Source organism: Vanessa tameamea, chromosome 26 (assembly GCF_037043105.1).
Source record: "Vanessa tameamea isolate UH-Manoa-2023 chromosome 26, ilVanTame1 primary haplotype, whole genome shotgun sequence".
Taxonomy (NCBI): Eukaryota; Metazoa; Arthropoda; class Insecta; order Lepidoptera; family Nymphalidae; genus Vanessa; species Vanessa tameamea.
This window is the reverse complement of record NC_087334.1, coordinates 4,003,036-4,030,634: the sequence shown is the minus strand read 5'-3', so window position 1 is coordinate 4,030,634 and position 27,599 is coordinate 4,003,036. Positions and strand designations below refer to the sequence as shown.

The 27,599-nt window shown below is 32.0% G+C and overlaps 2 protein-coding genes across 5 annotated transcripts in view; both read right to left on the bottom strand.

Moving 5' to 3' along the window:
* The window catches only part of Gfrl (Glial cell line-derived neurotrophic family receptor-like), a 233,255-nt gene that overhangs the window by 43,938 nt on the left and 161,718 nt on the right, over window positions 1-27,599 (bottom strand). For all 4 annotated transcript variants that reach the window (XM_026630013.2, XM_026630037.2, XM_026630021.2 and 1 more), the window contains one exon: window positions 19,909-20,031. In XM_026630013.2, the coding sequence (XP_026485798.2) occupies window positions 19,909-20,031 (123 nt within the window). The remainder of the gene's footprint in view (window positions 1-19,908; window positions 20,032-27,599) is intronic.
* LOC113393367 (tubulin beta chain) lies at window positions 25,054-26,790 on the bottom strand. The gene is made up of 2 exons (XM_026630217.2): window positions 26,639-26,790; window positions 25,054-26,403 (listed from the first exon to the last, which is right to left on the bottom strand). Exons 1-2 carry the CDS (start codon window positions 26,693-26,695, stop codon window positions 25,117-25,119), a joined length of 1,344 nt encoding a protein of 447 aa, XP_026486002.1. The 5' UTR covers window positions 26,696-26,790; the 3' UTR covers window positions 25,054-25,116.

Genomic DNA, 27,599 nt, shown 5'->3' with positions numbered 1-27,599 from the left:
TGGACGTATAGTATATAAAAATTTGGAATGTAATTTTTTCTAAAAAAAATCCTGAAAAAAAATTCTGAAAATGTATGTGTATATTGTATAATCTGCCTGATTGTATATTGCTCGAATGACCCTCTTCTGCAAAACCAAAATCGTATAAATATCGTAACGTATCGTATATATATAAAAACCATTTTATTTATAAGTATTGTAAAATTAGCCTTTACTTGCGTGACGTAGGTTTGGTGGAAATAGAATCTATATATGCAATGTTCGCATGTTTAGATTTAGCCGATATGAATTGTCAAGGGTAGTGAATGGGTGTTTTATTATTAATTCGTTAAAAAAAAGTAAATATCATAATGCTCGGCGAAGCCTTATTTCTCCTCATTGTTCCGGGTACACATGTGCCATAATTACATCCGATACAGGTTTCCTTGTAACGTTTTCCTCAAGAGAAGAGCAATATATGAATTATAAAAACAAATAAAGCTAAAAAAACAGATCTCGAAATTTTCGAAATCTTTGAAAATCAATTAATTCAAATCGAAAAGCAAATTGAAACAAATCTATTTTTGGCTCAACGGTTTTATAATTGACAAATCGACTGATGGTCACCACCGCTCATAGACATTGGCAAGAAATATTAACCATCGCTCTTACAATGTGCCAGTATGTTGTGCCGTCAAATCGAAACACAAGAATATTAAGTATGGTGATTGGCGGTAGAATATATAATATGTTGGTGGTACCTATACAGACGGGCTTGCACAAAACTTTATCTTTTTACTAATGTAAAACATAATTATACTCGGTAGCTTACTTTCAGTAATTAATTGAGATTTCTATTCCCATGTACTGAATGAGCCAAATCTGACTTAGCCGATCCTCCCTACATGTGATTATCTGAAGTATTAGGGGAGTTTTTGTCATTAGAGAGTAACCAGATGACTTCAAGTTTTTCCCTATCTGAATGAAGTGATCGAAAGTAATTAGGACAGTAATGACTAAATTATTAATCGCTTTTGATCAATTTATTTCTATGTTTAGAAGACAGGTAGACGTGAAAATTGGTGACCCGATAGGAAGAGGTCACATTTGCCTATATTTTAAACAAGCTATGTCCCCTGGCAATTAAGCCGGCGACTCAAGGGAGACAATGGTACGGCAACATTTGACATGACTGAAAAAAGTTTAGCTGTAGGAATATAAATCAAAACAAAACTATTCAATGTCATTTGCACCTAGAATCCTTCGAGCTACGATCTTATAAACTAGCTATAAAACCAATGAGAAAAAAAGTGAATTACACCAGATAGATTATATAGCCTTTACTATGATCTTTTCTGTAACTTGAAAGTAAGCTGATGTAACAATAAGGATTTACAAGGAAAACAATTGGGAACTAAATTAACTGATTTATTTTAGAGGTTTTTTTTTCTTTTTAAAGCATAGTAGGAGGACTGGCAAATGGGCCACTGAATGGTGCTCAGTACTGTCTATCGACATTGTCGCCATAGTGATTTTAACGATTCCTTACATCGCCAATGCCTTCAACCTTAGTAACTGAGATGTGATGTTCCTTGTGGAACTTTTGTGGTTGAGTGAGTCAGGAGTGACCTGGAACACAACTATCCTAAATATTGTTGCTAAGAGGTAGAATATATGATGAGAGGGTGGTGTACCAAGTACATCATTTTATAATATTTTTGTATTTTAATATAATTCGTTTCATTTGGTACAACTATTATAAAATTTCAATATAATAAAGGTTATATTAAAAATAAAAACCTGGCGGAATGGAATTCATGCCTTAAGTCCCAGGATAATCAATAACACATCTTTAAGGAATGCAGGTTATAACTGACTCACTAAAATACACACTAAAAACCAGTGTTAATGAAGAAACTGCAACTTTATTATTTGTACTTTATTGAATATAACGGAAAAATTAAAAATAACCATTACTTTATATTGCATGTTTTATAAAATAAATTTTAAACTTGCAAATGTTAAAATGCGACATCACTAACGTCACGTCAATTTGACGAGGGTAAGTTATCGATATCAATACAAACGCTCAAAAATTCACCGAACATCCCTAATTTGTCTTTCGCTTAGAGCCGGTAAAATATGGCGTCATTTTTCATACGACGCTTAAGCACTTATCGTTTATTTGTATTAATTTCGTTTGTCTGACTAGAACTTTTTCGCGTTTAAATAAATAATAGGCATTGCAATACATGAATCTCAATCGAAGATTACAGGTTCAAGCTCGGCCAAGCACCATCTAATTTTGTCATGTTTGGTGGAGAAGAAAAACATCATACTATGTCTATGTGTCGGATGAAAATCTTCCACATGTGCAAGATCAGCCTCAAAATTAGGCCATAGCCAGTTGAATATTTACAGATTTTTACTTTTCTTTTCTATAATAAAATAAAATTAAAACATTTATTAGTACTTCATAAGTGGGATTGAAAAAAAAAAATCAATGCATACAGTCTGTATAAAGCTTTAATTCAATCAAATAAATGCTATACGTATGCCCAAAGGTCAAACGAAGAAACTATACATTTTGCATAGATAGAAATATGTAATTTTAATATAAATGTTAGTACCGGTCTAAATTAAAATTAAATGTCGATATAATTTTAATGTTGGCGAAGCGGCGGACTACTAGAAAAATATACATGTACATAAAATTATACAAGGCAATGTGTGCAGTAGTTAAAGTATGTCACCCTTGGGTATTAAAATATTTTATTTCCACGCAGTATACATTAAATTAATTACTTTTACCGGAATTGTTATGTACATAAAATTTAAAATAGTAATTCATTATATTATGAAAAGGAATAAAGTTATAGTTATCGTTTGTTTATTGTATATGATAGCTCAAACAAACAGATTAGTCAGATGCAGTGGTGTAGCTATCGTAGGGTCAAGTGGTTCAGTGCATCAGAGCCCCCGAGACCAGGAGGCCCTCTGACCTAAGCTTTGAAAAGAGCGGGTCAGCCAACTTGCCAGCTTCTGAATCTAGAAAACGTCGAACATGCCTACAAGATATTTTTTTCTTATCTATAATTTTGAAGGGCAATATAATTTAAAGAGGGTCTGGTCAGATTATTACAAATATAATATCTTGACACGTATGGTTTGTTACACGAAAGGCGTAAACAAATATTTATCTTGAACGAGGAACGAATTTATGACTGAAGTATTCAATTTTGTTTAAACCTAAATTAGTAGAAGAATGGGCTCTCCGAGGCGAGGCCATCTCTATAACAAAACACTGGCCTTACCAATGATGAATGAGTCAATCAATCGTCTCAATTCAAGTATTAATCTAGAACTAGTAGTATTAAAGAACAAGGCTAACTTTGACTTGATTGTGTTGCATAAAGATGTCAAATTTGTTAAAAATCAATTTACCGAAAATGCATTAATATAATTGTTCTAAGCCTCATTACATAGTTATTCGCATACCTACCTTTGAGGTTAAGGACAGTATACATTTTTAATTCAGTCACATGGCAATTTAAACGTGCTTTCGAGAGTTTTGAGAGTAATAAAGTATAATACATATTTAGATTGAAAATACAACTACCAAAACGAGTGTAATAAATAACTGTTTGTTGGTGTTATAATGATATTAATTTTATTTTCACAATGCTTAAATTATTATTAAAATATTTACTTTTTTTATTCATATCAATCGGAACATCGTTTATTATTATCGTTTATTTGGATGAAGTGGTAGCACTGCGTCGTTCGACGTTCATTTTGTTGCCAATTTATGCCTCTTTGGCAGTTTGTAATTGACACCGTCAACATCACTGTTAAATTGTCAATGCGCAACTGTCATGTGCATATGCTGGTCACTTTTATTTAATGATCATTAAACTAAGAATTGAATTGAATTTAATGATGCATTAATTGCATGATTATTAATATTAATAGAAAAAATAAAATACTATTGATTTTTTTAAGTATATTGGAGATTGGGCACTTAATAAATTGTTTATACATTTCGTATATTGGTTTTTACATTCGTTTCTGATTATTTATAATTTGTTTGAAACGGTGAGTTACTTACATTACATCATTTACTTAATTTAGGTACTTAAGAGTTTTGGGTTACCAAACCGTAGGTAAAACAATTTGTATTCTTTTAATCGAGGCATCTTAACTGTGCTTTGAGTTTTATTTAACTCGCTCTTCGTTTAATTCCAGTCTTTGTACTAAAACTCGCCACTTGCCTGGCCACACCTGTATTTCGATACATTTAAACACTCCTCTGGTGAGATGCGTGACATTAATTAATATTCAAAATTTTAATCACAGTATTTGTTTTCATTAATTTCTTAATATTTTAGTACAAACCTAAAAAAAGATTTTGTGAATGCCCTAGATGAGCAAAGTTGAATCCTAGTGTTTTAATGGTTAGCATAGAAATGCATATACATACGCATTAAGCATTAAAATAACATAAATAAAATATAAAAATAGTACCGACAGCATGTCTGTTGAGATACAATAAATACATTAAAATTTAAAAAAGGTAAAATTTAATTTTAATTATTTAAGTATTGTTATTGCATCCTTATACTACTATATTGCTATATTTCAAGCAATAATTTGTTACTTTTAATGTAAAATTATATAACTATGATAACTTATTTTGATCTGTACCTGCTTCTTAGACATTATTAGGAAAAACTTAGTATTTATGCATGATAGGTGGTATGTTGTGTTGTCCACATGGAGTGCTTTTTATTAATTTGGATATTATAGTACAAAATTGATAAATATTGTATGGTGCATTCAAGCAGAGTTTTTGCTGAGTTGAAACTGTTAAAGGTTATGCTGCTGTTATGTGCCTCTTTGCTCTGCTTCTATTTTTACAATGAAATATTTTTTTCTAGTCAATTCTGCATTTAAAGTGACCTATCCTGCATTAATTTTATTATCAAAATTAAAAACCAACACCAACACATACACTAATTTTGGAATATACCTACTTGTTAACTTGACAATTAAATTAATGTAACTGTAATTAATCCAACATAAAACTTTCAAGGATAATGTTTGTTGTATATATATTATATTGGTGTTATAGTTAGACATTTTTACATGACCAGATATTGTCAAGGGTGCATGCCCGGTTTGTTTAGTATAAAGTAATACATTTTTAATAAATAAATAACATTTTTTGAGTTGTGTTATACATTTTGCTGTCTTACTTAGCCTATTAAGTTAATTTATGTTAACTTTACAATATACTCTCTTGTCTGTAACTGTCTTATGATATTGTTTTACAAGTGAAGGCATACTGGTCATTCTTTAGATTTAATTTTGTTAAAGATTCCATAATTAAGTATAATTTAGTTTTTTTTTTTTAACTCAATTGCATTTTGTTTTTGATGTTTGCATTATACACTACATATATAATATTGATATGAAATGGATTATCCTCCTATTCATTTTATACTTTATTAGTTTGTAACCGTAACTTATTTAATAAAGCTTGGGGGTTGAGCAAAATGCTATCACCCTGTCTGTATGTCTCGAATATACCCAAGGAAAATAAATAATACAATGTTCGGGTGATAATAACCACTTGTACGTAGAAGCTTATCTATGATTACTTTAGTTAACAATCTAACCACACATAAATGCTGAGTGGTACCTTTTCAGAAACACGTTTCTAGACATCGCAACATGATAAAATTGCCTTTATGAATATGTAATATATAATTTATTAATTTAATATATTACAGTTCTTTTAAACCTATGCATTAGCTGCCCACTTGACTCATAATATCATACATCACATACAGAAATAATTTTGTATTAAAAATGCTTAATAAAAGTTTACATTTATCATGTGGATTAATAATAATATTATATTGTTATTTTATATTTAAGTAGCTATATTAAATATTAACATGACTGATTGTCACAGTCCATCATATCTAGATAGGGTACCATTAAAATCGGCATTGGGTTTTGAATCCCATCTTGGAAGCTGAATGGTACATGATTCATTGCTTATCAAATCCCTTATTTTTTTCTTTATTTTTTTGTTGTGTTTTTTTTTTGTAAATTAAGTAGTATATTATTTGTTTAATTTTATTTTTTATGTACTTTATTATAACTGTGCCGTGTCCCAAATAAACTTTTCTTTCTTTCTAATAATAAAAAAATTTAGACATCACGATAAAGGCTTAAGGCAACGTATATCCGACTGTTTTTTTTTATTTTGTCCGTAGAATGTGTTATCTTTATGTCTGCACTGTTTGTCTTTCCTGAATAAATGTTTTCTTATTCTTAAGTAGTAATTCTATCTAAACTGCTCGCAGATTCGATCTTCAATCAGATGTTGTTCCAGTTGCAGAGATTTGTGGAGATATATCTAAATGGATACCACACACTCACTAATTATTCTACAACTATACCGTAATACAATTATTGTATTTGAAGGATGAGTGAGCCAGTGTAAATACTGGCAAGAAACATTAATTGATTAGAGGCGCCATAATGTTTATAATTAGTGGTTCTTTCTCAAAGTCGTTAGTATCCTCTTAAATTTATTCATATATATAATACAAAAAATATATTACGAGAAACATTATTGAAAAAAATCGTAATATCTTCATTTCACGAAGCGTTTCCGTTTTATTTTTCGCAAAACATTGAAAAATCGTACAAAGTAGATTCCAAAAAGTGGGCCTTGTTTCAATATTTGTTCATGCGACTAAACGGAGGGCAGATTTGACCTTGAAGGTATTTCTTGTAGGTTCTTTGAATGATATTGTTTACTTCTTTCAATATTATTATTTTATCCATAAAATCTTGGAATGAAAATACGTGACTGGCGTTTAAATGATTAATTCTGATTTTTGTCTTTGACGCGAACCAACTACGTGGAAGATGAAAAATCCTAGAGATAACAGTTTAGGCAAGCCTCGAAATGTCAATACAAAGTTTGGACCATGAAAAAACCTCAATTCATAAAACGTAATATCCTATCGAGTGCTTTCACTGAAATAGCAATCTCGGCGCTTGCAGCATATTTCCCAATTCATCAAAAAATATCAGATTTTTGGAGCAATATGTTTGTGGGAGTATTTAATAATTTGTCGTAGATAAGTTATGGAAATAGTGTTTTCATTAATATTTCTATTAGCAAACAATTCATTTTCCTCGTTCAGTTGGCTCACCAGAAATCAATACCTATTTTTAACGGAAACGTATAGATGACATTCAAAATTGCGAGACCTGGCAATGCTGTTGTTCCATTTGGTTACAATAATAATTCAATATTTTTAGAGTCAGACGAATACCAAATATAAAATAATAAATTATATTCAGGCGATATTCGTTCAAATGTTTAGTACTTTGGATTTATTTTGCTTATTATTGAATAATTTATTTAATTATGACGTATATATTATCCAACTAATATTATAAATGTGAAATTGTCTGTTTAGATATTTGTGACTCACTGTTGTAAAAACGGCTAAACATAACTTGGTGGTAGGGCTTTGTGCAAACCCGGGTAGATACCACTTCTCATAATATATACAATTCTAAGTATTGCTACTTGTTGGTTTAGTTGTATTCAACAAACAAGCACAAGGGATGTCTCTTGTGAACACTAGCAAGCACTAACAAGCACAAGGGATGTCTCTTGTGCTTGACACATCTCAGCTTAAAATTTATTACGGGCTAATGTCTTTCGATATAGGTGACGACTTACCATCAGGTGACCTATTTGTAGTATATATTATGCTACAATAAAATTAAATAGAATAGATATATAGCTTATACATAATACATTAGTATTGACTCAACATTTATACTCTTAACACTCTATCCTTACTCGTCCAAAGGATTGAATAATAAAACATCTATATCTTAACTAAAGTCAGATTTAATTTCTATATTAGCAGAGGTATGTTCTATAAACAAACTCGTAATTCACCGCAGAAACCGATCATCAAATCTCAGAAACTGAAAGCGATTTTGACTACAATAATTTAAAAAATTAAAGCATACACGCATCAGAATACCGTATCAATGTAAGTCGCTTTTCACCTTTCATGACTGAGATACAGAAGTGAATTACAGATAGCATTGCTGAAACGTTTCAGACTATTCAATTTTAAAACTGCAATAGCTATTGGTCGAAATATTATGTTTGAAATGAAATCATTTGTTACAAAGACGTAATAGTAGAAACTGAAAACTCAACGTATCATTCGTCCCTGTCCCTGAACTTGGGGACAATGGGGCAATATTACAAAAGGTTCCATTGTACTGCACTCGTTTGAATCTTAAAAATACAAAAGGCTCTTTTGTACTTTATTGCATACTACATCAGAACAGCACGAATAACTAGTTTAGTCTTTCTTCCTTTTTTAATTGAAATATGATTTTATTTTTCTATATGGGTAGTATTGGTGCTATACCGGTTGGAAAGGTACTACCGGCTTGAGTAGCCAGGTACAAACGTGCTTTATATAATTCCTAATTGTTTATAGGCGTTAGTGATCGGTTTTTCAGGTGATGGAACAATTTGCCTGTGCTTTTTAAGATAGATTTAGAGAATAGGATAAAACCGACTCGTATATCGTAACGCGAAACGGCATGGCCTCCTCCTAAACCGCGTGCGTAGTAATATCTTATTAAAACGATTTGTGTATTTATTTTATCAACAAAATACCTTTGATTTTACTACATTTATACATTTATTATCTTTAATTATAAACATTTAATAAATATAATAATTTAAAATAATATTTTAATGACTAATATCAATCTTCATTAAGGTGAAAAATTAATTGTATTTAAGTAAAATATCTGTTTAATTTTCGGTATAATCTACATTCCGTGTCCGTTCCGTGTTCCGCGTTCCGCTTTTCATTCAATGTAATATTGGAAAATGACGAATCGCATTTTTGAAAGAGCTTACTTGAATAAAGGATATTTTTATTTTGATTGTATATCATCATTCTACGATACACAAAATACATTATTAGAAATACAGGTCATTTGTGGAGTCTTTCACAGGTTAGTACCATCGTTTTATCATTATCAAGTAATTCAGTCAAATCAAGCCGTATCATTAGTTTTCTTTCTATCATTAGATGTGGCTGTCATCAACCCCTCAGTTCTATCGAATAGCGACAAGGCTTTTTATTTATGTGTTCCGGTTTGAAGAGTAGTACTTCTGTCACAGGCAGAAGGGTGTAACAAGTTGGAAATAAATAAAATATAAGTGTCAATCTGTTATCTCAAAACAACTGGCTTTTTAAAGTTATTAAAACGAACCATTATCTTTTTTTCATAATCTTAAATCTATTAAGAGGTTCCAAGAAATTTTGTCGAGACCAGTAGTTAGAATATAAAAATCTTAACCAATAATTGTGAGTTCTAAATTCGGGCAGCTCCTCTGAATTCTTATATGCTTAATTTGTATTTTCATTTCGTGCTCGGCTCCAAGCTCCTTCCGAAAATGAATAAATGAGGACTTATTCCAACAGTGGGACATAACATTTACTTTAAGCACTTATGGATTGGAATCATGTCAATGGAAAATAAAGCTGCCATTAGTTCGGTATGTAAATTCCTCGCAAAGAATCGGCAAGTAACTCGATAGCTACTCTAGATTCCGTACCGGTGGTTGAATTTACAGTTCGGTATTTAAATTAACTGTTAATAATTCCAAACTTTACTGCATCATCCTCGTGAATTATACTGTTTTATACTCTAACATCTTACTCAAACTGAAATCTAAGTCAAAAATATTTGTTCGTATCGGTCTGGTAGACCCTGAGTTGAACACGTTCAAACAAGTTCTACAGCTGTATAATGTTAGTGTAGATCATTCATTTTTCTCAAAAGAGAGCGATTTTCAAACACCGTATTAAATATCATATCCTAACCATTAAAGATCACTTATCCAATGCATTGTGAGCGCTGTCAGCATCCACAATAGGAGGGACTTGACGAAGGATACGCCATTTTGTCACGGCTAATTTTCACAAAATTTTCCGTCAACCGACGTCGTTTTTGCCCAAAATTTCTTTGAGTTTTGTGTTTGGAAACAATGGACTCAGCATTAATCTTAAATAGTCGCCTTCACGACTTATCAATGTCGAAATGAGTAAGAACTGTTTGTAGAGATGATGAGATTTCTCTGTGTCTCGAATGAATTAATATATTCGGTGTTAATATTGAAAGCTACGATCAATATATATTTTTAATTTAAATGTGTCAGTTTGAGAAACTTGTGGCAAAGATGTGAATACTTAAAGTTGTTTATTTTTTAAGTTCTTTGAGATACTATGTTAAACATAAATATTTTAATAGCCACAAGGGAAATTTTTATTTTGACGTGTAAAATACTCATTTTTTTACAAACTTATATAAAACTATATTTGTTAGTTTGTTTAGGTCTTATCTTAGTAATTTTAATTAGGAACTCTTTCTCTTATACTTTTGAGTTGAAATTTTGTGCGTTGATTCATTTCCTATGACAACGATTCTTCTATACCCAGACCGACCAAACCGGATTCTATACCCAGGATTGGATTCTGACGAAGGAACAGCAGCGCTCAACATGAATTTTTGTATATAAAAGTATGTTTTTCACTATTATATTTAGAACTGAGATGGCCCAGTGGTCGAAACAAGTCAAAACATCGTGAGGAAATCTGCCTGTCTAATTTCAATGAAATTTTGCCATATGTGTCAATACCAATCCACCTTGGAGTATTACGGTGAAATAAATTGTAAACTTTCTTAACAAACGAGGAGGCAAGCCAAGCTGCCTTTTCGTCAAGCATTTACTGCCTTTTACTGAAATATTATATTTAAATTTATTTAACATTAGCATTTTAATTATTAACGTTTAATGCTTTTACAGAACGGAATATGCAATATTTCGTACTCATTTTCATTTCTGATAAGTATTTAGGTACAAATTTACTTAATATAATATAATGTTTTTATTCACAACAACTACTTAATTTAATGTACGTTGTGAAATAAAAATATAAGCATTGCGAGTATGTTTGAAAACTCTTAATAAATATCTAACGACTTACACAAAAGTTATGAACTTCGACTTTTAAGTCTTTGTACCTAACTTCTAGCTCGTCTTATAAATTGTAGCAATATCTTGCATTTGTATTCGTTTGTTGCATTTATCAAGTTTTGCAGAAGCATACTTGATCATACAAAGAGTAAAATATTCTACGAGTTTTTTTTACGAGAAAATTAAATTACTATTTTACAAAACCATTTCTATACCTTTACGCGTATATGTAGATCTATCTATTCTCGTTGGTCTATCTATAAGGCCTGGCCACTGTCTTAATTTTATTTATTGTCGAGTTCTACTACTAATAATACATATAATGATTATATTAATACAGTCTTCCACAACAGAACATATTCTAACATAGCCTTTTGGCGAACTGTCAAATATTATTCAAAGACAATTAGATTTAGACATAGACAATTTTAGTATTTTTTACCAATTGTTATTTTGGACCCACAATCAAGAGGTTGGGTTTTTCTGTTAAGAATTCAACGGTCTAAGAGGCAAGCGAATTTTTGGCCTATATCTCGTTATCGAGCAGTATCTAAAATGATGACTTCCTTGTCGGGAATATTCGTACGATCGAAATAACACATGTAATTTCACTAGTTTAAGATGATAAAATAAAATCGTGTTTTATAATAATTCTCCAACAAATATTATCGCGTTTTATTATAATTCTCCAATAAATATTTTTCAATAATTCGCAATCATTTCATTATTTCTTGTGACAGATCCATCTTTTTAAAAAAAGAAGTATGTATATGTATTTATGCCAGTCTTAATGTGTCAAATAAAATAGTATTAATTAAAGTTTAACACATTATTATTAAACAACTAATTATAACAATAATTTTATAAGTACATAATAATGTAAATATAGATTATAATCATTATATATAATAATATGATATAATTAATTATGACATCCTATGACGTAACACCGTATTGAAGGCTAGGGCTAATCGCTAACAAACATGATGTCGATAGATTAACCTAAACTTTCTTATACAAAAATAGGGTTAGACATTTTTGAATTTCATAAGAAATACCTTATGTAATATATTTTTATTCCAACTTTATAGAAGTTTGTAAATTGAATAATCTCACATCTAATACAGCTATGGATATCATGAAACAAGTAATTTCGAGACATGGTATACATAACTGATATTGGCAGTTGTTGTCTGGCTTTAAAAGGTTAGGTTTTTAAAGGGAATTTGATCAAGTTAGTTCTTTTCTGAATTATGCACAATCGAATGGGAAAAGTTAATGTACGATGCAAACTATTCACAATTTATTAAAGCAGTCGCTCTTAGGTATCTAATGGAGATTTTTTAGTTCTTTTTAATTTCAGATAGACTCCTGAAGTTTTCTAGCTCAGCAACTAATGACTTGGAAACTTAACTTTGTATGAATTGTACCCTTATGAAACCGGGCGGGCAGCTAGTATATGTATACATAATAGGGTATTTTCGGCAGTGAAAAATATTATAAAAATTAACATAAATTTAGAACTATATTTAAATATTTTGATTTTGAGCCATAAAAGCGCATTATTAATTTATTATATTGAAATTTTAAGTTGTAATTGTTAGTCTGTATAACACGTGACCTAAAACACCATGGTGTGGAGTCAGATAGGCAAAAAACTTTGATAAACAACTTTTCTGGAGTATTAATGTTAGTATTTGCACATTACCCTCCAACGATAGTGATTGTAATTCATTATTTTCCCAAAAAACACCAAATATTTATAGCTGTTAACGTTGAATGAATGCCAGTCGTATATACACAACGGTTGTTTTTATCAGTGTGACGTCACCAAAACGACTGACAGCGTTTTTGCGGGACGAAAAATCGTTTAGAATTTAATTTAATTTTATGGCAAGAAAACGTGTTTATTTTGCCGAAGTATATTTTTTTGTGGCTTTTTATTGGGAAAATTAACATTTTGAAGTAATTTTTCAAACATAGTAGAATATCCTATTAATGACGCCAAAATCGTTAATACGGTAATGTAATGCTGCCAATATACAAATGACATCACTCCTCCATTGCCTAAACGGCTACATCGACCCACGCGTTTTGTGTGGATAAATCCGGCTTAAGGGTACTTTTTGTAAGGACACGACGTCAAGCACCCTCAAACTCGCCGCGGAAACCCTTAGAGTATTATAAAGATTGTTGGATAAAAATAAGGTCAGATACTTGATTTGATTGTGGTGGTTCTGTTCGCGAACCAGATAATGGAATAATAGAATCTTACATACAAGTATTAAAAATGTTACTGATTTCATTTCTGTTCAAATATGTATATTATTAATTGAGCGAAAGACGATGTTGAGCTTTCAGAAGTATTGTCTTATGTCTTGAACTAGCTTTACTTTATTTGATTTAAAAAAAAAAAAAATGTGATCACAGGTAAATGACCTGCTGCTGTACCCTACTATGGTCTTCTCTCCTTTTGAGGAGATTTGGTGCTTATTACACCACGCTGCTCAAATGCGGTTTGGTGGATATCATTGAAATTGGACACAGGTTTCCTCACTATGTTTTCGTTCACTGGCGACTAAGATTCAGTGACACACGAAAATTCAGTGGTGCTTGCCCTCATTTGATTCCGCGACTTTCGGTTAATGTGCGCGTGTTCTAACCTCTGGACAATGTCTGCTCCAAAAAATAAACATAAAAATATAATAGGCTTTGATTTATTTTTTAATTAAAGTTTGTAGTTCGATTTATTATTAATTAAATAAATTAATCTGAATGTTTATGAAGGCCTCTTGTAATAGAAAGAATTACGGCATTATATTCGCAATACTTTGCCAACATTTTACATACGCATTTTTTAATATTTTAATTATTATAAACGCGTTAGTAATTCTATCTGTTTTGTTCCTCATCACAACTTAACTATGAGTAACTAAGCTACGAAGTCGATCGTAATGAAATTTGACGTTGAAACCTATATTATATTACAAGGATGCAGGAATTTATATTATTTACGAAAATAAAAATGACAAGAATAGATTCGCGAGGAACAAACAGTTCGAACTAAATGAACGAATGAATGGAAGGTTTCTATTTAATAAATTATCAATTTTTGAATTTCGAATAATATTTTGAAACCATAATAGTGATGAACTTTTGTAGCATTATCATATAATAAATTAAAAATCGATATTTGATTCGGGGTTTGAGTGAATAAACTTACTGCTCCCGTGACCTACTTCTGTTCTATTGTTGCAATAATTATAATATTTTAAACCGTATACCATGGTGTTAGAGTTCAAAATGATTGTATACCTGCGGTTGGCTACTCATTGTTGTAAAGCCTTTGTTATCTATATCACACTATAATACGTTAACATGTATCTGTGTACACAATTTACTTTTTTAATCTATTGAAAGACGTTGGAACATTTTGACGTTACTATATTTTGTGGAATTGCTTTTAAATTGCTTTTAAATTTTAAATAATATTCGCACGTGACATTGGCGAAATAACGTGTGCCCTCTCGGCACAAAAAAAAAAAACCAAATTAAACAAATAAAGAAAGAATAGTCAAAGTCAAAGTCAAAATCAATTATTCAATATAGAAGAGCAAGGTTATTGCTTATTGATTGTCAAAAATCGAAATAAACACTTCGAACCTGAGAAGTACTGGCGGAAGAAATTCAGCGGGTAAATAAAATAGTTTAAAAGTCAGAGGAATACTATTTTTTAAACCCCATCATTTAAATTTAATGCTCTTGTCAAACACGAGCATTCAGTGCGATAATGCATCGTTCATTCAATTAAGATTGAAATTTACATTCAATTTACATTCAAAGGGGCGTTGCAACGTATTAGCTATTAAGCATATATGTACATATTTTCAGTGTGAAATTAGTTGAAAATACATTACTAAAAAAAAAATGTGATGGATTTATTTTTAGTGTCCATAAAAATTCGAATGTTATTCGATTTTTTTTTTTTATGATATCGGTAGGCGGACGAGCAAATGGGCCACCTGATGGTAAGTGGTCACCACCGCCCATAGACAATGGCGTTGTAAGAAATATTAACCATTCCTCACACCGCCAATGCGCCACCAACCCTGGAAACTAAGATGTTACGTCCCTTGTGCCTGTAAACACTGGCTCACTCACCCTTCAAACCAGAACACAAAAATACTGAGTACTGATGTTTGGCGGTAGAATATCTGATGAGTGGGTGGTACCTACCCAGACGGGCTTCCACAAAGCCCTACCACCAAGTAAACACATACACCAAGATAACATATTTATTATTTTATGAATATTACTTTGTGAATATCTTTATCTAACTCCATTACTCCACAACCTACCCATATAATAAGTCTGATTACCAAGTTAGGGTTTTCTAAAAGCCCATTACAAATTACTTATTAGTCGCCTCACGTACTACACAATATCTATCTGGTGTAAACTATAAATAAAAAAAAGTAAAATACATTCAATTAAGAGGTCAATTCTGACTTTTACTAATTCAAATTTCGAATGACTTCGTCTGGACTTGAACCGCCGAACTGTGAAAACAAACGAACAAATAAATAACAAATTTCTATCTTCTTGAGGAGAATGTTACTCTGCATTGCTCTAATAAGTGTTGGTGGATACACTTGTAACATATTTCTTCCGCCAAATGCAGCTTTCTCGAGATGTTCTGCACCATCTAGCATGACATCAATTATTACTTTAAATGAAGCTAAGTGGTATTTGTCCGAGTCTGAACTCGCAATCTTCGGTAAAGGTTCACGCGTTCTAGCCACTAAACTACACACTGATAAGTAACTGTGATATGATAATTTATCGTTTGGAAAGTTGAGCTCCCATCCATAACTAAAACCGGACTAGTTACGTCTATTTATAAAATAACTTTCAGATTTTAAATTCGAAATTTAAAAGTCTCGGTATCGACTGTTCTTTTTTTTTATTAACGGTCCGTAAAGCCTTTATGTTTTAGTTTCAAGATTGCTTTCACGTTGGATTTGAAACTGGGTCGGTGGATACTCAACTTGCTTAAAGAAGCTAAGTTTAGTTCTCGTATTCATTCAAATATTTCATAAAAAAATTGGAATTTCAAATAATGTTGATGGAGGTCAGTCTTTGTGGGATGGTTTAAGTTTTTTTTCCATTCATTCTTTCGTGTATTCATTAATTTCGTTAACCTATAATAAAGCATTGAAATATTGACTACTTTTTAGTCAAACCTTGCTCATTGCTTAACAAATTTTTATCATCATTTTTAGGTCCATTAACTTAAATATTTTGACATTAGGATAAAAAATAAAAATCATGCAAAATAGGGATTACGCTGAGGGAATATGGAAAGGAATTTTGCCGCCAAAGGGCGCTTGTCTGTCCAAAAGAAGACGTCCTGTCTGATGTTATTGGTTTAGTAATTTTCTTTACAGTTAAAAGTTGCCTAATAAAGTAATATATAATTGTATTTAAAATAATTAAACAAGAAATGGTTTTACTTTTTTTCTAAAAGATTTTTTCAAATAATTTTTTTTAACATTTTCTCCGCAACCTAAATAAGAGCCATCAGCAGGGTGGAATCTCAGTGTGTACTGACATGTATTGAACTGTCTGAAATTCACCGAGACACGTTGCTGTTTTCCATAGGCCATATTAGTTGACATTTACATGATTTACTTCAATTCGCAACTCGCGTATTGGAGAACATCGTGTAAGAACCAGCATGTATCGAAGGAAAATCTGTCACATATATGTCCCAACATGGGCGCCAATTCTTCTAAAAAATTATAACTTTATCGCAATCGAATCAAAATATAAACGATGCTGAATGATGATGACGTTTTCTTATTGTAGTAACACCAAGATTCAGTTGCGGTTCACTCGAAGTTGGATCGGAATGTGATCGGGGACCTATCATAACTATCATGTCCTGAATTGGTCATCTGGATTGAAACAGTGTTGGGCTAAGCTCCAAATCTTCTCTAAAAGGAGAGGAGGTTTTAGCCCAACTGTGAGATTTTTAGTTTTGCTAAGGGCACGTATGCTTTGTTTGTGTAAATTCAATGGAAATGTTTTAGGAAATTTAATTTTTTTTATTACTGGTATATGAGTAAAGGTTATATTTTTGTAATTTGATATTCTTTGATAAATCATGCTCAACTTGACATTGTTTTAAGAAAATAAGTACTGAATCGAACATCGTATTGTATTAACCTCGTTACCCTTTAGGAATAAATATTTTCATCAAATTTTAATTGGATTTTTTAACCTTTAGGGACGTTAAAAATAAAATATTAATTTTAAATCGTAATATCTGTAAAGATTTTGTATATAATGATTTAGTTTGACAATCCGGCCGGAATGTCGCTGGTATAACCAGATCTCATACATAGTGGTTTCCTCACAAAAGAAATGCTTCCGTCATAACAAACGGAGCCTGAGAAACTTTGTACAATGCTCGCTACTTTTAATTGCGTTCGTTTTGAATACTTGAACCTAGAATTCTTACAATGTGCTTGTCTTGTTAACATTGAATAGATAAAAATGAGTCTACACACATCTCTATGTCTCAGTTGTTGGCCCAGTATTTTATAGAAAATACACTTGGTGGGCTTTGCCAGCCTGACTGGATAAGAACTGTTCATTCATGACTTATTCTACTGCTAAGCAGCAGTACTGTTATGTCCCGGTTTTGAGATATGGCAGCAGCGTCTTCAATGCTCAATTCCGCAACGGCAGCCTCGGATACCATGTCAATTTATTTTGAGCTAAAAGGTCAAGACCTCGTATCAGTAAGATAGTTTGAGATTAGTTAAGAACGGTATCATAGGTTCAATAAATTATAATAGTTGCCGCGTAAATCGTATCTGATTTATAAAAGGTCCTGCAACGAAAGCCACGCCCTGACTTTAATTGACTTACTGACTAGTTGTAAGTACTCAATTAAATATAAACAGTTCTACTAGAATTATTGACAAGCTCCTTTTTAGTAACTACGGAGTTATAAGTAAATAATTTTTTTTCTTGCTAATTTTCTACTAATTTACAAATACAAGTGTAAAACATCATAAACTATTAATTCGGCTTTTATGAGTTAACTGGTTGATACATTGTTCGACCATTAACAATATTATTATAATAGGCAAGATTAATACGTCGAGTGTATTAGTACATAAACATATATAAACCTAACATAACCGTGTAATCAATTAATTTAATTACAGCATTATTACTGTGTTGGTCAATTAAATCTCAAAACACTTGACGTGATTTATATAAAATGTACATAGATTTTATTAATACAAAAACTCGTTAATAGCTATCTCATAATAAAAAGTAAACTGTGTGTCATTGCATGATTTTTCCTTGATTACTCGTAAAGGACTGGAGGGTTGTAGTTAAATTTTGAATTAGATTATATACATATATATAATTTGTCATGCATATGTCATAAAATATTTCAGTAACGTAATACAATTTATTGATAAAATCATTAAGACTAAAAGTATCAAAATTGCATTTAAGTTGAGCTAAGTATGAACTTAACAACTTGTATGTACTGTCCCAGAAATCAACGTAAAGCCGGCAATGTGCGATAGGCCAATTGATGGGGGGTAATCGGAAAAATAAGAAAATATATATACATAAATAATTTAAAAAACATTGGCTTTTTAAAAACAAAACGAGAAATAGACATCCTGTGACAGTCTTTCAATCTTTGTGCCTACGAATCTTGACCATGTTTTGATTTTTTGTCATTCTAATAACCCTCCATCAATTGGCCTATCGCCCATTGTCGGCATGACGTTGATATCTGGGACATCCTGTATATTATATGACAAATCTGGAGAGTTTGTGCGTTCAGCACAAATCTCTGGAACAAAAACTATGGTTACAAAAAATATTTTTCTACATCGGCTTTATAACTCAATGTTAAGCAATTAAATAGTACAAACCTTATGAAGCAGACATATACATAAATTCCAAATCAATATTTGAAATTTTGAAACGTATTATCAAAAGAGAAAAAGATTTTCGGCAATTGGTATATGTAACCTTTTTACAGTTTTGTGTAACGTAAATTAAAAAATATATATATTTCAAATTTCGATCATATTTAAGACAATACGTCTTCAATAGCTTAATACAACTAATCCTTTGATCTCCAGGTGACCTAATAGCATTAACTATTACAACTGTCGTCTTGGCGGATGTCCTAACTACTCCAATAGCGATATATTCTATGTTATGTAAACGATTAATGGCCTATTATATATAAAATGAATTATTATACAGGCAACATTGTTGGGCTATAGATTTGCTCATTTATTACATTTACATTTTTACATTAACAGCCTGTAAATTTCTCACTGCTGGGCTAAGGACTCCTCTACCTAGCCCAGCAGTGGGAAATTTATAAGCTGTAAATGTGTAATGTATGTAATGTAATGTATAATATTTTAAAAGTGTTAAGCAGTGTTGCATATTTATGTAGAGCCATAGAAATAATGCAAATTCGCTAGACAGTATATTACGGTTGACTTTTTTTTACCACTACTAATTAATCTTCGGTTTCAGTTCTCGTACGGTTTATATTTGATTGTTTCTAGTATCAAATTATACAATATTGTCTATTATACACATTGGATATACAAATTTTGTATCCAATTATACGATTTCGCAGCCCTGGTCATAAATATTTGCCAAATAATCGTACAATTTTTAAGAACTCTGCGCAGCTTGCTCTTTGAATTTATATGAGGACAGGAGAATGATGTATTTATAAATGATTAACTCACCAAGCTCGGATCCACAGACGCGCGGTATAATTTCTAATATAGCGGAGCAGGAAGCGTCTTCGAAGCATAGTTGCCTCGCCAGCAGGCAGTTCAAGATCGCCATGGTGCCTTTTATCCCCGGCCCTGTAACAAAATTAAACCTTAGTCATTTTTTTATACGATAAAAACTAATTAAGTATCAAAGATTACATGGATTATTTATAAAATAAATATTGCTATTGTAATTATATAAAATAAAAGCATACATTTAAATTGTCTTCAATTAATAATTCTCTTGGTTATAGGGCTCTGTGCAATCTCGTCTAGGTAGGTATATCAGATATTGTACCGCCAAACAGCAGTACTCAGCATTTTTGTGTTCCGGTTTGAAGGGTGGGTGAGCCAGTGTAATTACAGGCACAAGGGATATAACATCTTAGTTCCCAAGGTTGGTGGCGCATTGGAGATGTAAGGAAAGGTTAATATATCTTACAGCACCATTGTCTATGTCCAGTGGTGACCACTTATCATCAGGTGGCCTAAAAAATAAAAATAAATAATTAAAAAAAGGTCCGTAAACGTCCCAATGTTAGGGAAAGAGCTACTTTTCAAGTAAATAGAAAATTTTAAATCTTTTTCCATAGCAATTCTCACTCTGAACCGTCGCACGAGTGGTGAATTACAAACGCAAATGAGAACTCAGCTATGCTTGCAAAGATTTGAACCACGATCTTTCGATTAAGATCCACACATACCATCCACTAAGCTGGCTTGACTTTGTCTATATTCAAATGAAATAATTAATTTGCTTTATATTTTTTAAATCAAATTGTTTTCGCTGTAAACGAGCGAATTATTTAATTATTCATACTTCGCCCGCAGCTATTTCGACGTTGCTGCCTTTATTAGAGACCAAATTGTTTTATGTGAGTCGAAAATTTCTCAGCGTTCGTCTTGTTTTGATTATTAATATTATTTTTAATTTCATATGTAACTGCATCATCGTATCATTAGCTAACTGATGAGATTTTGGAAGTCGATATTTTTGGGTTCGGTATTTTCTCATTACTGTCGTCGTACGAAGAATGGGCGCTACTTACATAATAATACAAAATCTTTCTTTCTTTATAAAATTACTGAATTCAACTTCAGATATGGTAATATAAAAGGGCATAATGGCAGTTAGTTTTTGCTATTTCTACTAGGAAAGAGGATATAATAAGAGGAGGTTTACATTCTCACAAAGCCTTTGTCCATGGATAAAGGTAATGACGAAATCCGTAGGCGAACCAAAAGTATCGACATAGCTCGAAAAATGGTCAAATTGACACGGGGCGAGGCATAAAGCTCGTAAAAGCGAAGGCCGTTGGGGCAGGAAAGTTCTCGAGTGGGGACCACGAAACTGAAAACGCAGCGCGGTCAGGTCCCCTACAAGATGTACTGACGATGGAGATCTTTGACGACTTTCGGTTGAAATTATGATGAAAATGATTCCGAATATTCTCAATTCGCTCAAAACGTATATAAACTATCTTCATACGAGTAGAGTCAGTATTTGAAAATACAGTCATTATACATTTGTTACAGCTTGAAAACGAATCCTTTGAATATTTCGTTTAAATTCAACTCAAGGGAAAACAAAATATTTAAATTTAGAATATGAAATCCGTTCTTGTAATAGCAGCAATTGAAGCAACAGTACGTGGTATTGGTCCCAAGGTGCTCGGCCATTGTATCATCCGTGTGCATAGCCGTTGTTTTTAATGCATATAATTGAGATCATTATCGATTTAATCTTGTAAATCGGTGAAAGAACTTTGTTACAGGTTTTTTCTTGCTGAAAAACGTGATGACGTTTGATGGTGGAGTATAAGTGGGACTTCTGTCATGCCAGAATACCAACTAAAATCAAATGGGATACCTCTGTGCATTAAAAGGACGCATCGGGATATCTTGCACATTCCTCCATTGACGCTTTTAAACCTGGCTAAGTATTATTCACCATATATTATATACTACTGAACTATTCTTACTTATAACATGCTCTTTTGTTTTTGCGTATGTGTGTGATTCATATAATATTTACTTCGTGTTATATATTATGAAATATAAAAGTATTTATTACAAGTCGTTTTTCTTTTTATTTTGCTACGCGTACATATTTATTTATTGATTTTCTTTCATTATACAATACATATTCACATGTCAAGGAGTATACTATTTTGTTCTTAACATCTGAGTGTTAAGCATAAAAAAGTAGCCTATGTCCTTCCTTGGAGTTTAAGTTTGCTTCATATTAAATATGATCAAATTCGGTTTAGTGTAATAGGTAGCTAAAAGAAATATTGTTTTATTTTAATGTTGGTTATAAGATAGGGGAATGCCTTCCATTTCCTATTATTAAATAAATACAATAATAATATTCGTGTATTTAAAATAATTGTAAATACTCGAAGTTATCAATATTGATAAATATACAAAGGCTTTAAAATGTGTACTTGAAAGCTCTCGGTATTTTTACTCCATTTAAATAATAATATAAAATTATTTATTGTGTCTGTGAAATAAAATTCTACGGGTATGCAATCTACAGTATACTTATACAATAATTTATCTTAACTGCCAACCCACCATCAAAACTACTGAGTCCAAAATACTGAAATTTTGGACAAAGATAAATCTCATTACGTAAGCATTCGCTAAGGAACGATTTCTGTTTTTTTTTTAAATAATTAATAAGAGTAAATGGGAGGGGGACGGGTAGCTATTTGTATTTATTAGGTAAATCTAACTATAAGGGTTGTATTTGAAACTGTATATGTACTGCAATAAGCAACGGGAAAGGTAATCTAACGTAAATGTTACTGACTTACGACAAAAGTGTCTACAGTTTCAACTTCAGACAATTTTGTCGGAATTGGAGTCCACTCTTCTAATCATCTGTCTTCTAACGGAAACTTAAAAGAAGATTAAAAGAACATTTAAAATTAATAATATTGAATTTACAATGAAAAATAAATAATTAAATTCTGTAATCCAATTGTGATACAAAAATTGTTTTATTGTGTGTTGCTGGGAAATGTTTCTAACTCAAAAAAGGATTTTTTCTTTGTGTGTGTGTACTTAATATACGTGTTATGTAGAGTCTTAGTCTATCCCCGTGAAGCCGGAACAAATGTAAATTATGTATAGGAGGTGAACCTTCACACAACACTAGTCAGACATTGAAATAGTTAAAACTTATTGATCCGTCAGTGTGCCACCATGAGATCTAAGATTCTATGTCCATTGTGTCAGAAATTACATCAAATCACCAATCAAACCAAATTATAAAAGCGAAGTATTACTGTTCAGCGGTATAATAATTAATATAATCGGTTCCAGAGCTGATAGGCCCACATAAGCTACTGGGTAAGCCCTTAGATAAAATTGTATTAAATCGGAAATTCGTTCGACGATTCTAACTAATATAAATGTCAAAGTAAGTTTATTTGTTTGTTACGCTTTCTCGTCTTGACCACTCAACCGATTACCACGAAGGTATGTATACACTTTTGTCAGAAAATGACATTGGTTATTTAACACCTGACCACCAACGATGCCTTGGTTTGGACTAACTTGACTTGGTAAATTTGTTGTTTCAATTAATTTTAGCTCAATATTAAATTTAAAAAAAAAAAAAATCACGTAGGATTGTAGAATTGTTTAATTAAAGTTTAATTTTTTATTGAATAATTACTAATCTGCTTGTATTTACGTCTGTTAATTGAAGTCTTCTGAAGCTGATTAATTTTACAAACTATTCTAAAATAGTTTGTAAAATTAATATCATAAAAATACACTTTATAGTTGCGACAGTCTTAATTTAGTCTGCGCATAGCAACCTCGTAGAATATTCAAAAGCCGAAACCGTGCATTCATTTGACGATCGATACGAATCTCGGCTATTTTCAAAGCGAAGATATTTTCAACGGCGTCGGCCTCAATTATACTTATTCAGCTGGTTTCCAATGTACGCTACATTAATTTGCTTTTAGTGTAGTTTTGGATTTAGTTAGATATATTGTACGATTGTATATTTATGCAAAGTAAGAAATATTAAATCGTATTCGAGGTTTTGATACTATTAATGCGTTTTAGTATTAGAAATATGAATATAAATGAATATAACTATGTCTGTTTGATACGTTTTCAAGGCTAAACCGAGTACCGAATTTAATGGAAAATGTTTTCTTTTATGTAAGAGTCGATAAGCATGGTAAGTGGACGCCACAAACCATAGTCACAGGCACTATAAGAAATATTAATCATTCCTTGTGTTCCATTTGTTAATTAAGATTTTATGTCCTCCTGCTTGGTCCGTGACTTTTCAAAATGGGACACGACAATACTCTTACTTAAAATCTCAATCCCATAATGAATCCCACACAAAGTAATTTGCAGATAATAACTATATTATATAAATTATATTAGACTAGATGAAAATCCGACTTCGCTCGGTTAAAATAAATAAAACTAAACAAATACGGTATTGATAATTTATTGTCGATAAATAATCAAAACCCGTAAACGTAAAACATGGCCGCCCGTTGAACTTCATGTCATTGAATTTTTTGGATTTGATATCTCTATTATACGAATCTTGCGGATATATGTTGTCGACAACAAATAATTATTTTTTATCTATAATTGTGTAAAGTTTTCAATTGGGTCCATCATAGACCTGCACGAAATTATCAATATAGATAAGATACTAAAGGTGATTTCTGGTCGATCGTTTGTGGAAAAAATCTGTTCTCAGCTAATTCGATTTATCATAGAATGGTCATACGGGACAGCCCGCCTGTTTGATTTGAGGATGAGATTACAAGAGGAACATAAATCTTTAATTCTAAATGCAAAGACCTTTCAGCAGACTTCTTTGAAATTTAAAATGTCAACATGAAACTTATGTTTCATGTTGACAACAATATTAGTTTTAAGCAACAGACATATATAATTAAACCAGAAATTAAAATACATAAACAATATTAGTAATTTCTTGTACTGAAAAACTTAAATTTTCACTACAAAAAATTAATTACTAATATTGTGTTTATGTATTTTAATTTCTGGTTTAATTATATATGTCTGTTGCTTATAAATTAAATAAAAATGAAAGACAAGTTCCAATTTAATGTATAATAAACAGTTAAAAATATACAACAAAGAAAAACTTAAAAAAGTAGTCTAGTCTCCTTCATCACCACCTTCCTCTTCTTCATCGAATTCACCTTCTTCCTCAGCAGTAGCATCCTGGTACTGCTGGTACTCTGACACCAAGTCATTCATGTTGCTCTCAGCTTCAGTGAATTCCATTTCATCCATCCCTTCACCAGTGTACCAGTGCAAGAATGCCTTACGTCTGAACATAGCTGTAAACTGCTCAGAAATTCGCTTAAAAAGCTCTTGGATGGCCGTCGAGTTGCCAATGAAAGTAGCAGACATCTTCAAACCTCGCGGAGGAATATCACAAACTGCAGTTTTGACATTATTGGGAATCCATTCAACAAAATATGACGAATTCTTGTTCTGGATATTCATCATTTGCTCATCAACTTCTTTCATTGACATGCGGCCTCGGAAAACAGCTGCCACAGTTAAGTAGCGACCATGGCGAGGATCACAAGCAGCCATCATGTTCTTCGCGTCAAACATTTGCTGTGTCAATTCTGGTACTGTCAGCGCTCGGTACTGCTGGCTTCCTCGAGATGTTAGAGGTGCAAAGCCAGGAATAAAGAAATGAAGACGAGGAAAGGGAACCATATTTACTGCTAACTTTCTCAAATCGGCGTTCAATTGACCAGGGAATCTTAGACAAGTGGTAACTCCAGACATTGTAGCGGATACAAGGTGATTCAGGTCGCCGTAGGTCGGTGTGGTCAATTTCAGTGTTCGGAAGCAAATATCGTACAGTGCCTCATTATCTATACAATAGGATTCATCAGTATTTTCTACGAGTTGATGAACAGATAACGTAGCGTTATAAGGCTCCACAACAGTATCAGATACCTTGGGGGAAGGAACTACGCTGAATGTATTCATAATGCGATCAGGATATTCCTCTCGAATTTTCGAAATCAGAAGTGTTCCTAGACCGGCTCCAGTACCACCTCCAAGTGAGTGCGTCAATTGGAAACCTTGCAAGCAATCGCAACCTTCCGCCTCTTTCCTCACGACATCAAGAACAGAATCAACCAATTCTGCGCCTTCAGTGTAATGACCCTTAGCCCAATTATTTCCTGCACCAGACTGACCAAAAACAAAATTATCCGGACGAAATATCTGTCCAAAGGGTCCAGATCTGACAGAGTCCATAGTTCCAGGTTCGAGGTCCACCAAAATGGCTCGCGGTACATATTTACCGCCAGTAGCTTCGTTGTAATACACGTTAATCCGTTCCAATTGAAGGTCGGAATCGCCGTGGTATGTGCCAGTTGGATCTATGCCATGCTCGTCCGATATGACCTCCCAGAACTGGAAATGCAAGATTTATGTTACTGCATAGTTATACAAGCAGTATTAGTGTAAGTTTTATTTGGATTTGTTCGGCTACGTTTTGGACTGATATTTTTCTAAAAATTGTATTAAAATGAACTTAACCTTTGAGAGTACATTATTTACTGTATCTGTAATTGTTTTATTACATTACATATATTTGAAAAAATATCTTTTATTTAAATTTTCTAGAAATTGTCAGACAATATATTACCTTGGCGCCGATTTGATTGCCGCACTGTCCAGCTTGTATGTGTACAATTTCCCTCATAATGGAATTATTATCTTTAACTTATATATGATTTCAAGACACCGACCGCAGAAGTTCACGACCTACCAGATAGATGGGCTTAAAACAAATGTGAATTTTCAATAACGTTCTCTTTGTTATTTCAAAATATTTAAAATTATATTTTATTTTTTAAATTTAAAATACCTCGTTGGTTTTGTAAAAAGGTTTTTATTTATAAGTTGAAAAAATACCTATTAAAAAAGTATTTATTAATAAAAATAAAGTTTTTCTTCTCCTCTTTTATCCAAATACCTGAAGTAATTATTTCTATTTCATAATCATAATCAAATCAAAATAACTTAAAAAAACAACAGTTTTTTTATAGCAATAACGTCTTAAACAAAATAAATTTAATTTCGTTCTCATTGAATAATGCTAGTATACAATATAGGATTTTTTTTAAAAAGTTGACATTCCAGCAGCTGTGACGTCATAATTTATTAAGAAAACTGACATTTGATCATTGACAGATCGAACCCAACTCGTTCGTCGTGATTGGTGGAATAGGAAGGCGGGTAAAACGCAACGATTACGTAGCCATTCGGTTGTGATTACGTAACGATTTGTTGAGATGGCCCAGTGGTTAGAACGAGTATATCTCAACCGATGATTGCGGGTTCAAATCCAGGCCAGCACCACTGACTATTCATGTGTTTAATTTGTGTTTATAATTCATCTCGTTATCGGCGATGAAGGAAAACATCGTGAGGTAACCTGCATGTGTCCAATTTCAACGAAATTCTGCCACATGTGTATTCCACCAACCCGCATTGGAGCAGCGTGGTGGAATATGCTCCAAACCTTCTCCTCAAAGGGAGAGGAGGCTTTAGCCCAGCAGTGGGAAATTTACAGGCTGTTACTATATTATAATGTTCGTAACGTT

What these genes read in the sequence shown, in the direction of transcription:
- LOC113393367 (XM_026630217.2), bottom strand. Translation starts at nt 26,695, where the DNA reads ATGAGGGAAATTGTACACATACAAGCTGGACAGTGCGGCAATCAAATC. An exon ending in GCAATCAAATCGGCGCCAAG is followed by an intron (nt 26,404 to 26,638) that starts GTAATATATTGT and finishes TTGCATTTCCAG; the next exon opens with TTCTGGGAGGTCATATCGGA.